The 12,979-nt window shown below is 45.6% G+C and overlaps 1 protein-coding gene across 1 annotated transcript; it reads left to right on the forward strand.

The window, feature by feature from the left end:
• The first annotated feature begins 1,534 nt into the window (after positions 1-1,534).
• PDCL (phosducin like) lies at positions 1,535-10,197 on the forward strand. The gene is made up of 4 exons (XM_037493948.2): positions 1,535-1,671; positions 3,402-3,578; positions 5,912-6,093; positions 7,935-10,197. Exons 2-4 carry the CDS (start codon positions 3,407-3,409, stop codon positions 8,484-8,486), a joined length of 906 nt encoding a protein of 301 aa, XP_037349845.1. The 5' UTR covers positions 1,535-1,671; positions 3,402-3,406; the 3' UTR covers positions 8,487-10,197.
• The last annotated feature ends 2,782 nt before the right edge of the window (positions 10,198-12,979 follow it).

Below are 12,979 nucleotides of genomic sequence, written 5' to 3' on the forward strand. Positions count from 1 at the left end.
GCCCTACATCTATAATAAAGAAATGGAATAAATTATGAAAACTCTCACAAAGAAAACTGGAGGCCCAGATGGTTTCACAGGTGAATTTTATTAAAGAAGAAATAACACCAATTTTGCAGATACCCTTTCAGAAAACGGAGGAAGAAAGTCCCTGGTTAGTTCTATTATCAATATAACCCTGGTGCCAAAGTCTGACAATAACATTACGAAACACACACACACACACACACACACACGAGGAAATTATAGATAAATAGTCCTCATGAACATGGATGCAAAAATCCTCAAAATATTAGCAAATACATATATATTTATCTATAGATTTTATATATATGAAAAATATGTCCTAATAGGATTTATCTCAGGAATGTAAGGCTGGTTTTTAACATTTGAAAATCAGTGTTGCATTGTTCAACCCATTATTAAGGGTTCTTAAGTTTGGGGGGAGTTTTTGACTCGATAGTCTGAACTGCTCTTCAGAAAAATAGGCACATACACAAATTTGCAGACAATTTCAAGTGGTGATAGGACCACATATTAAGAACATAAAAAAAAGATTTATGCATAAGAGAACTGGGGTGTAAGCTAGAGGTGCAGGGGACGAGAGGATTCACCAGCGAGAGTGGGGAGCAGAACAATCAGATCCACTGAAATACACTGCTGAGGTAAGCAAGGATGAGGCAGGAAAGGTTTGTTGCACCACGTGGGCTGCCCCCTGGGCCGCCAGGGATGGAACTGGTGCTACAGTGGCTGGCGATGCTTGATGCTTGCTAGCCCTGTCTTTAACCTGGGTGCCACAGGGAAGGCCCCATATTAAGAACTTCTACCCCAAACTTAGAGCTATTTTAAACGGTGTATTGTTCTAGTATAGTTTGAGTGATTCAATTTACACAAAACTTTTTATGAGCTACTTATTTGTGATTGTGTCTTGAACACATCTCAATAAGGGCTCAGAACATACCATTTTAGGTTTAAAAAATGTTGCAAATAGAGTTCCCCTATACTCTTCACCCAGAATTCTCAAAGGTTAGCATCTTATATAAGCGTTGTACAATGATCAAAACTATTGAAACAACACGATCAACTAATATTATTAGGAGGAACTGAGATGCAGTGAGTTGTTTATTGGCACAGAAGCTATTTTAGAAGCTGCCTAATGTAGCCCTACATCTATAATAAAGAAATGGAATAAATTATGAAAACTTGGGTAGATTCTTGTCTGAATCTGTTTTCCTTTTAAATAGACGTGGTGTAATCAAGGGCCCGTAAAAAATACATGTGAATGGCTTGGCAAACTTCAAAGGTAAGTGAACAAAAGATTTTTATTGCTCACAGCTGGGCATACACCCTGTAGTTTTGAGTTCAAACAAAAGCCAAAACAAAGGAAGTAGCAGCGGATTGCTAGTGTCGAGGTGTTTTGTCCAAAGTGGGACCCGTAGCTCTCCCCGCCCGGCCGCCCGCTGGGGGCGGCTTCTGATTGGCTGGCGTGTGCCGGCGCTGACGCCAAGGGCCGCCTCATTGGTCCGCGCGGCCGGGACTCCAGCGGCTTTTCTCAGTGCTGGAAGCTCCGACCCCTTCTTCCCACCGCGGAGCGCGTCCTCCCCTCTGCAGGGCCCGGAGCCGCTGGCCCGACGGGCGCCGGACCGAGCTAGGCCGGGCAGCTGCACCGAGGTCAGCCGGGCGGACGCGGCGCGCGCGCAGTAGGGCGGGAGGTGGTGAGGCCCTGGCGGCCGGCAGCCCGGCCTGTCCGCGCGCCCCGACCCCGCGGCGTCCGTCTTTTCTGGCTCCGCCCGCCCCGCGGCCCCCACCGGCCTCGGGTTCCGCCCGAGGTTCTCCTCGCCGAGTCCCCTGGGCCCGCCTCCTCCGCGAGCTCCCCGGCGGCCCCGCCCTTCCTTCCGGTCGGCGGCCGAGCCGCCTCCGCCAGCCCTGGGGACCCCGCCCTCCCTGGGCTCCCGCATTCCCCGCCGCCGGGTCTCCGCGGGTTTTTCCCCCAGGCTTCGCCCTAACTCCGCCCTCCAGCCAGGCCCCGCCCCCTCGGGAGCTCCCGCGGCCCCGCCCTCGCCGCGTCCTCCCTGGGGGCCTCGCCCTCGCGCCTCCCTCTCGGGCCCCGCCTCTGTCACGTGCTGCTCCGCCTTCGCGCCTGCGGCTCCACCCATAGGCTCCGCCGCCTGCCAGCCTCGGCCCCGCCTTCTTCTGGCCCCGCCCTTTGGACCCGCCCTCCGCTGGCCACGCCTTCTACCCATGCCCCATCGGACCCCGCCCTCCGCTGGCCCCGCCCCTCTGACCCTGCCCTCTACTGGTTTGCCCCGCTGGCCCCGCCCCCTCGGACCCCCGCCCCGTTGGCCACGCCCCTCGGACGCCGGCCCCGCCCACCCAGCCTGTCCTGGCTTCCTAGACCCTTCTCTGCCTCTTCAAGTTTGGTTATGTCCCACCCTCTATTCCCATGGTTTCCCAGCCACCGCCTCTAAATGCATCTTTCTGTGAACCCTGCCACCTTGAAACCCCTCTCCCCGTCTGATTGCCCCCATCTGGGTCCCCGAATTCTACCGATCCAGACTGTCGCTGTGGGCTTAGCAAATTGTGGAGAGGCTTTTGTGCTGGGCATTGGGTGAGGTCTCTGCCCCGTGGGAGGATTATTTTGTCACGGAGTTTAATGGGCCTGGTTTTAAGTATTTAATGAAGAACGCTCAGGATTGAGATGCTTGGAGGAGGGAGTTTTCGCTTTCCCTGCTGGATCCTCCTGCCTACCTGGGAGAGGCCAAAGGAGTTTTCTCCCAAAATGTCCCTGGCTGCTTCTGATGTAGAAGCTTGACTTTAACCATTGTCTTTTAAATACCTGGGGATTAGCAAAATCTTGTCATGGGCTCTTCTACCCAAGTTGGTAGGGCTAGAGCCCCCCCAGCCCAGAGTGTCCACTGGGAGGCTGAAGACAGGGATGGAGAAATGACTAGCTTTCACAGGGTGAGTGACTCAGCACTCTTGATGATGCTTTTTTGGAGTTTTTCTTGAAGATTCCTACACAACTTTCCAATTATCCGGTTGTCTTTAGGAAAACCTAAAAGTATGTGTAGATAAAACCTCCCACCAGCAAGTACAAGACTAACTCACACCTTTGTCTCTTGGAGTTAGGTCCCTGGTGTTTCACCCTCACTCTCCCATTCACTGTAAAGTCTAGGAACATAACTTCCGGTGTGAGAGCCTCACTTGTACCTTCTGCAAAAAGGGTATGATAAACCTTGCCACGTAGGTCATGGTACAGATTTCTTGAGATTCTGCTTAAGAAGAAAATCACTTTTAGGGTCTTGGGAAGAGCAGGCCCTTAGTGCAAGTGAACCCATACTCTTCAGATTCATGTGTTTGGTTCACAGCAGCAAAGAACATGATATGTTGCCCTCTTCCAGGCACCATGACGACCTTGGATGATAAGTTGCTGGGGGAAAAGCTGCAGTACTATTACAGCAGCAGTGAGGATGAGGACAGCGACCCGGAGGACAAGGATGGAGACAGGGGTGCCCTGGCTGGCAGTTCAGTGCCTGCAGATGCTGAGTTGGCAGGCGAAGGCATCTCAGTTAACACAGGTACTGGCAAATCCTGGGTTCTGGGAAAAGGTTTTAAAAATGTCCCTTTCGAGACAGTTAACAGTCTCCTCATCATGTCTCCTAATTCTAGGTCACTACCAGAGATAACCTAGTGTTGTCGTTTCCGTGAGTGTGCTTATAGCCATGCCCTGTGCCCTACAGCTGTGTATGCACAGCAAGGGGGCTGTGAGCATGGATCTAGGTTTTAATTCAAATCCTCAAATGAATAGTTGTTTGATATCACACAAATCAGAGATATGCATATACTGGTAGTACAAAGTCCTACAGGGGGCATATTTACTCTTTCATATTGAAATTTTTTGAATTTCCCTCAGTTGAGGTGACAGTGTATAGCTTAACCATCTTTACCCGTACCCCTGCCCTCTGACTGCTTTTATCTTTGCCATCCTGGTGGATGCCATGTGGCAACTCATGGTTGTTCTGTTTTCTTTCTGTTTCTGTTCATTGTTAAAATTGAGTATTTGGTCTTTTGTCTCTTTAGGGAGTTACATATTAAGGAAATCAATCAATCTGTGGTATAGGTTGTGACTATATCTACCAGTTTGTTGTTTGTATTTTGACTTTGTGTTTTCCTGGCAGAAATTTTTATTTTTATGCACTTGAAAGCATTGTTTTATAGTTTCTTAGTTTTGTTTTTTACTTAAAAGTGTCTCTTCATTCCAGGGTTATAAAGAGACACGTGGCTTTATTTTTTTTTTTAAGTATTTCTATGTTTTTTTTTTTTTTAGACTTTTTTAATTCATCTGGAATTCGCTTTGGTGCAATGTATGTGGTATGGCCCTGACTGATTTTTTTTTTCATATTGCTACCCAGTTGGGTCACAATCATTTATTCAATAAGTTATCTTTTCTCCATTGTTTTGAAATGTCAGTTTTATCATGTGTTTTTGTGTATTTAGCTGTCCTTAGTCTTTAACATTAATTTGTCTTTGTGTTGTATCACACTCTTTTTAATTGTTTGTGTATTATAATATTAAGTATCCAGTAGGGCTGGTTCCCCTCAGCACCTTCCTGTGTCATTATTTTCCTTCCTTTTCCCCTCTTTTATTTTTCTAAAGCAAATTTAGAGGTGTGCACACATGTGTAATCACATATTTTCATCAGGACCACCTTAACTTTATAGATGAATTTAGGGGTAACAGCACATTCGGCTACTTTTTTGTCATAAAAATTCAGCTCATACAGAAGTAGAGGAAGAGCTGAGTCCCCTTCGAGCCGGTACTTAGAGACAACCACCGTAAAGAGTTTATATATCCTTCTAGCTTCTTTTTCTGTGAAAGTGCAAATGTACACATATGTGTAAATGTCCACAAATATTTATACACACATACAATGCTGTTCCTAACAATTGAGAATCATACAATATTATTCTACATTTTGCCTTTTTTTTTTTTCATTTTCCTTTGTTTTTTTAAAGATTTATTTAGTTATGCATTCAAGAACTGGGGTACAGGCCAGAGATGCGGTGGGTGAAAGGATTCACCAGAGACAGAGTGGGGAGCAGATAGATGGATTGACTGAAATACACTGCTGAGGGGAGCAGCGGGCAAGGCAGGAGAGATCTGCTGCGCCATGTGGGTTTCTCCCTGGCCGGCCGGGGATCAAACTTGTGCTGCAGAGGCTGCGAACTGCTTCATAGTGCGGTGCTTAACCCCTTGTACCACCAGGGAAGCCCTCATTTTCCTTTATTTATTTATTTATTTATTTATTTATTATTATTTTTTAAATTATTTATTTATTTATATAAGCACTGGGTACAGTCAGAAGCGCGGGAGGGTGAGAGAATTCACCAGAGCCAGAGCGGGGAGCAGAACAGGCAGAAGGACCGAAGTACACTGCTGAGGGGAGCAGCGGGTGGCAGAGGAGGTCTGCGCGCCATGTGGGACCCTCGCCCAGTGGCCAGGGATTGAACCGGCGCTGCAGAGGCTTTGGGCAGCTTCACAAGCCAGCGCTCAACCACTGCGCCACTGGGGAGGCCCCTCATTTTCCTTTTTTTAACCTAGTATACTTGAGCATCTTTTTTGGCTGGAAAGAGAGCTGCCTCATTCTTTGTAAGAGTTGCTTTATTTATTTTCCTTTGCATAGATGGATCATAATTTATTTAATGTTGGGCCTTAGCTTGGCCTTTTGGTGATGGCAGGCCGTGCTGTAGTGGACATCATGGTGCATGGACCCCACTGCCTTGTGTGAGTGCCTCTGTGCAGTCTGCTGGAGCAAGCTAGGACAGATGTGAACTTGCACCTACAGATGTGAACTGATCCATAATTGCTTGCCTATTCTTCTTGGTCCCTTCCATGTGCACCCACAACTCAGGTCCAAAAGGTGTGATCAATGACTGGCGCCGCTTCAAGCAGCTAGAGACGGAGCAAAGGGAGGAGCAATGCCGGGAGATGGAACGGCTGATCAAGAAGCTGTCCATGACCTGCAGGTCCCACATGGACGAAGAGGAGGAGCAACAGAAACAGAAGGACCTCCAGGAGAAGATCAGTGGAAAGGTAGGAAGCGGTGCCGGTGTCTCTCAGCAGTTGTGCTGGCTGCTGAAGCTGGGGTTAGCGATTCAGGAGATGGAGGATGTTTGATTTGGTGGTGCAGTGCAGGGGACGTATGGGGTCACGTTGTCCCCCAGATGCATCTGACTTTGAATCTCAGCTCTATGTCTAGTGACTGTGGGGCAGCTTTGTCATTGATTCAGTGAGGTCAGTAGCCATATCTCACAGGACCATGTGGGTAAGTGACCATCACAGGGCCTGGCTAGGTAAATGCAGTTTCCTGTCCTTTATGGGGGTCTTTCTTACCTAGGACCAGAAATAACCCTCTGAGGTTGGTAGTATTTCCCCATTTACAGATGATGAAATTGACGCGTAGAGGGAGAAGGAACCTTGCTCACGGTCCTGCACCTAGTAAGTTGTGACAGAAGCTGGGCTTCTAACCCACGCTGTCCTCCTCTTTCCAGGATGTGGCTCCAGTTCATCTGAAGCCTGTTCCTGAAAATCCATTCCGAGGAGGTAATCCAATAGCAAACGGATGCTCCACAAGATATTTGCAATTAGGTCCCTGACTCTCTCGTACCTGCCCAGTCTTAAAAGGACCTTCTGTTCCTCCCGTCCCCTCTGACCGCAGATGAACATCTAGAAGGGCCAGAGATCCTGTGGCTGTGGCCCAGAGAACTGTTGGCTGGGAGCAGCAGTCAGGATCAGGAAACAGATGAGGATTAAGGGAAGAGTCATTTCAGGGCCTTGGACTCAAGCAAAGACCATAATTAGTCAAGAAGGAGCCACTCGGTTAGGCTGCGGTAGAGTGAAGAGTTGTGAGATGGGACGGAAACTGGAAATAATGAGTAAAGCAGGGAATCGAAATGGTGCTACTGTGGTGCAGGAACAGCATCTGTTCTGATCTGGCAGAGTCCCCAGCCTCAACCCTCTGACCTGCGCAAGATAAGGCAGAGCTGGGCTTGGGTACAGGCACAGGAAAGTCTTGCCACGCCAAGGAGAAGAAGGAAGATGGATTTGTCCCTTCAGCTGGCTGCTGGGCACTGTGCCCACCGCTCACTGCCATTTGCTTGTACTGAGCTGAGAGACGGAGCAACACAGCTCATGGCCACCAGGGGCAGTCTTGAGGTGGGATGGCCTGTCCTGCTGGGTTGTCAGAGTAGAACAGAACAGCACATTGACAGGAAGCCAGAAATAAGGGCGTGGCTGAGCAAAATCAGCACATTATGTACATCTCAGCAAAGACTGGAAACATGAGGCAATATGTATGATGTAATAGTGCTAAGTTGCAAAAGCATTTTATAGTTTAGTTGGTTCCCCACAAATGCTGTTACAAATGCAAAAATGACTTTAGCCTGTGATCGATAGTGAAGTTTCTCGAGAGTATGTGTGACTGAGTGTTTTAAGTGCGAGCTGGGGATTATGAATATAAAGTTCCCTAATGTCCCGTCATCTTTTCTACAAAAGCAGAAGTGGATAAAATCAGGAGTCCTTTGTCAAGAGAGACAAAAAAAGAAAAATACTCAGGAGGTTATGTTATCCCAGGCTGCCTGTTTGAATTAAGAGATGAAATGAAACCCACTGGGTTTTTTAAAATTAGTTTGAAACCTGGTCTTATTCTTGTTGCCTGTGTGACCTGGTGCAAATAATTTCAAGTCTGGCAACCTCATTTGCAAAATGGGACCACGATAGACCCTTTCCGGTGAGGCTGTCTTCAGAATTCCGTGAGATCCAGGCACACAGAGCCCCAGGTCCAGCCTCATATAGCAGAAGTACAAGGTGCATGTGCACGTTAGTGTCAGGGTGTGGCTTGTGTTTCTCATGTTCATTCGCTCGTCCTCCTACAGATGACTCTGAAGGAGTTTGCCATGGTAAACGAGGACCAAGATGACGAAGCGTTTCTGCAGCAGTACCGGAAGCAGAGAATGGAGGAGATGCGGCAGCAGCTCCACAAGGGACCCCAATTCAAGCAGGTGTTTGAGATCCCTAGTGGAGAAGGGTTCTTAGACATGATTGACAAAGAACAGAAAAGCACCCTCATCATGGTCCATATCTACGAGGACAGCATTCCGGGGACTGAAGCCATGAACGGCTGCATGATCTGCCTTGCTGCCGAGTACCCAGCTGTCAAGTTCTGCCGGGTGAAGAGCTCGGTGATTGGGGCCAGCAGCCGGTTCACCAGGAACGCCCTGCCTGCCCTGCTCATCTACAAGGGGGGTGAATTGATTGGCAATTTTGTCCGGGTCACTGACCAACTTGGGGAAGATTTCTTTGCTGTGGACCTTGAAGCCTTCCTGCAGGAATTTGGATTGCTCCCTGAAAAGGAAGTCTTGGTGCTCACATCGGTGCGTAGCTCTGCCACCTGTCACAGCGAAGACAGCGACTTGGAAATAGATTGAGCCACGAGTCCACTAGTGTCGATTTCCCACTGTTGGGGCTGCAAGAAACATATCTGGGTGTTTTTTTTTTTTTTTTTTTTTAATTTTGTTCTTTCCTGTGTCTTCTGGTGTTTCAGCTGTTTTTTGTAGTTCCTTTTCTTATATGTAAAGTCAAGAAATTCTCAGATTAAATTAGAATGCTGAATCACCTTGTGGTTAGCAATAAAGTCACTTAAAATTGTATAAACAGGAAGCCAGGCTTTTGAACTATTTACTCAAGAGTCTCTGGTATGACATCTCTGTTATTGTTTCCAGTCAATATTTACATAGCATCCTAAAGACAGAGTCCTGCAAATTGTGCTCAGATGAGCTGGGAGGTCTCTGCCAGGTCTGGGAGTATGATTCTGTAACTTGTATGTTATTTGCAACGTAAATAGTACGTTTCCCTCATCAGATGATTGTAAATTATATTTACTGGTGATCAGACCCATACCCCGAGAAGAGAGTTCTTTCCCTGCTAGTGTCTCTTCTCCCTGGTCTTGCTTCAAGGTTGCTGATCTATGTGTTTGCCCCATCACAGGAGGCAGCCTCTGCTGGTGGAGTTGATGTCTGGCTCAAGAGTGACTAGATCTAGGATTAGGGGAAGGATGGGTGCCCGCTGCCTTCCTGATGCTGAACAACCAACTGGAGTTAAGAATTAGAACGGGGTGGCGCTGGGAAACCTTTTTAAAGGTGGATCTTTTAGTAAGATCCTCCCGCTTACCTCATTCTCTGTCTCTTATTTAGTAAGGTAATTCTGTTTCATGTTGCTTTTTTTAAAAAACTTTTTGCATTTTGGAAAAGTATTATTCAATAGGGGAAAATTGACCAAAATGCAGAAGCAAAAATAAGATTAGAATAATCTCTGATCCTATCCAGGGTAAAACACTCTTAATATTTTAGTACATTTCCTTCAAGGTGGTTTTCTTTGTCTACATAGACATTTTGTTTCTACCATAGCCTTGGGATCATTCTGGACATACTGTTTTATAGTATGGTCAGATATTATGTTAGACTTCTTTTCAAGTTTTTAAATACTCTTCTACAACATGTTTTAAATGGCCGTCAATGTTCCATTGTATAGATATTCTGTCGTTTTCCTGGCAGTTGTCTCTTAAAAAGAAAAACAGCAAAGACTTTGTATTACAGGAGTAATAGATGTCCGGTGTAGAAAAATATAATAAAAACTGCTAAGCCGAAGAGAGATTTTAAAAGCCCAATCCTCCACCAACCAAAAATAATCTCCGTTACCATTTTTACAGGTAGCTTTCTAAATTTTTTTTTTTCTATGTATTTATAATAATGATGGTCATGGGAGGTTTCCCACTTGAAAAATAGATATTCCACAGTCAAGGAAAATGTAATCTGGAGTTAAAAATTAGCTTTAAAATTCATAGTTTCACTTTTTCTGGCTGTTCAGAAATTGACTGTTGGAGGGTGTTAAAAATATCTGTGGTGGTTTTCCAGCAAATAGAGATATCATGGTTTTTCTGATAAAAGAGCTTATTGTAGCAGAAAATTGTAAGAGGTAGAGACAACTGTTTTTACTGTTCGAGTTTATTTCTTTTCAGTCTCTTCAATATTTTTAATAACAATACGAACTTGTGAATTTAGTTCTGTATTCTGTTTTATTTAATATTACATCACAAATACCTTGACATGTTATAAAAATTCTAAATAAATAATTTTTAATGACTTCATAATATTCCATTGCTTGGCTATTCCATAATTTACTTAACTGGTCCCTTAATGTTGGCTATTTTGATTCCCAGTTTTGGGGTTTTTTTCCCCCAAAGTACTTCACATCTTTGTATCTGGGGCTATATTTAGAGTCATTCGTTTAGGATAGATTTCCAGAAGAGGAAGTGCAGGATGGCCGAACAGGAACATTTTGAGATAGTTTTTCCAGACTCTTCAGTTCTCATTGAAAATTAAAATGTATCATATGCTCACAGAATTTGGGCTTTCAAAAAAAGGAATTCCAGAACAGACACAGAGTGATCAGGCACGGAGTGGGAGGTCCTAGAATGTCACCCTTCACTCATATGTAGTGCAGACAGCACCGGCTTGGTCAGTCAGTCCCGGTTCCAGTCCTGTCAGACTCAGGCTGTGAAGCTGTTCCCCTGCCTTTGCAGTGGGAACAGCAAGCCCTGCGTTGAGGGTGGCTGTGTGACAGTGCTTCCAGCATGTGGGCCTTGGTGTGCAGCCTTAGCCTTGCTGGGAGCTTATTAGAAAGGCAGCCTCACAGGCCTCACCCACACCTACTGCATCCGAAACTCCGGGAGCGGCCCAGCATGCCTTTGCTGGTGTTCCGTGACCCATTCAAGTTTGGGGCCAATCTTTGGATTAAAGTGGGTGAGGGCATCTGTCCCAACCAGGACTCACTGCTGATAGACTCCTTTATTTGAGCAAGGGAGGAAGTTGAAAAAGGAAAGGTGAGTTCATGTCCTTTTCACTTTTTTTTTTTTTTTTAAGATTTATTTATTTATGCATACAAGAGCTGGGATACAGGCCAGAGATGCAGGGGGTGAGAGGATCCACCAGAGACAGAGTGGGGAACAGAACAGGCAGATTGAAATACGCTGCTGAGGGGAGCAGCGGGTGAGTCAGGGGAGGTCTGCTGTGCCATGTGGGTAGCTCCTTGGCCGGGGATCGAACTCATGCTGCAGAGGCTGCAAATAACCTCATAGGTTGCGTCTTAACCCCTTGGGCCACCAGGGAGGCCTCCTCTTCACTTTTTTGTGATTCTCCCTTTCAGCTCTGGAATTGAGAGGAAAGAAACAAATATTTGCTATTACAATCTGTGGTAGTTTTCCAGGCTCCTCATTGACCTAGAATGAAAGTGGCCAACAGGCATGGACTGGTTTTCGCCCCGTGGAAGACATAACCTCTTCTCTTTGAAATAGGCTGAGGTAGACTGGCTTTGTGGGCAAGAGCTGAAACCCCTCCATGCTTCAGTGTCTTCATCTGTGAAGTGGGGAGGAGCAACATGACTTCATAATATTCCATCATACTGTGGAATAATATTCCATGAATGCTGCCAGCCTTCAAGTAAGTGCTGTCTGTCTCTCACCCCAGTGCTCACGACTGCCTGGCCTTGGGAGGAAGCCGTAAACATTTAATAAGGAACATACTGGTTCACAGAATGACACATCCTTCCCAGACAGGAAGTAGTGACCTTTCAAAGATGAAGACACAAATACTTAGCAGAGTGCAGTGTCTATTTCAAGCTGTACAGGGCCAGGTTTTGAAATCAAGTCTGTCTTGTTCCAAAATATTTATTTCTGTGATGTCAGGTTATTGATGGAGAAAGCAGAATGATCAAGTGACATTAAAACAGAAATAAGTTTCTTTTTTATTTACTTTCTGTTTAAAGATTTATTTTTTATCTTTTTTTAATTATCATTTTAATCCTTTTTTAAAAAGATTTATTTATTTATGCATACAAGAACCGGGGTACAGGCCAGAGGTGTGGCTGGTGAGAGGATTCACCAGAGACAGAGAGGGGAGCAGAACAGGACCGAAATACACCGCTGAGAGGAGCAGCGGGCGAGACAGGAGAGGTCTGCTGCGCCATGTGAGCTGCTCCCTGGCCGGCCAGGGTATCGAACTCGTGCTGCAGTGGCTGCGGATTGCTTCATAGGCTGTGTTTCAACCCCTTGAGCCACCAGGGAGGCCCTTATTTTTTATTTACTTATGCATACAAGAACTGGGGTGTAGGCCAGAGGTGCAGGGGGTGAAAGGATTCACCAGAGTAGGGAGCAGAGTAGGTGGATTTACTGAAATACACACTGCTGAGGGGAACAGGAGGCAAGACAGTCTGCTGTGCCATGTGGGTCTCATGCTGCAGAGACTGCGTGGAACTTTCCAACATGGGACTGGGAATTAGTCATTGTCCAAGAAACTGTCTCCTTTTGTGGAGAATGGGTTTAGAATTAAAATCTGGATGCTTTGTGTGCCCATTGCTACTGAGTTATCTTTACTTCTAGGCCCTTACAGTGGACAGAGGAAGAAAACATATTTCTGAAAATGGCAAGTTCATAGTTACATTTCCAATGGCAATATAATCCCAACATCCATATGTTTACTAATTTTTATTACTGTCTAATACACACATGGTAGTTTCATCATAATTTCTATGCCACTAAAAATAGAAACTTCAAGAAAAATTTCAAGATTTCTTTGCCATTGTGTTTTTTTTTTTTTTTTTGTCCTTAGAGTTTCTCCAGCTGAGGATGTGCAGAGTATTGAGTTAAACATGATTTGAGTTATTTTCTTCTGTGTCATTATGTTGTCAACTTGATAGAGAAGTGCGTTCATTGGTTTCTGAAGGAATCAATTTGAGGGCTTGCTTTTGTTCACTCTTCCTGATTTGACTTTTTTGAATTTGTAAAGCATTTGCCTAGTTTGAAAGCCAACATTAAATGTATACTAGTTTGAAAGCCAACATTAAATGTATACTCGTTTACAAAGGT

This window comes from Talpa occidentalis, unplaced genomic scaffold (assembly GCF_014898055.3).
Source record: "Talpa occidentalis isolate TD23 unplaced genomic scaffold, MPIMG_talOcc4v2.1 talOcc4.7, whole genome shotgun sequence".
Lineage (NCBI taxonomy): Eukaryota > Metazoa > Chordata > Mammalia > Eulipotyphla > Talpidae > Talpa > Talpa occidentalis.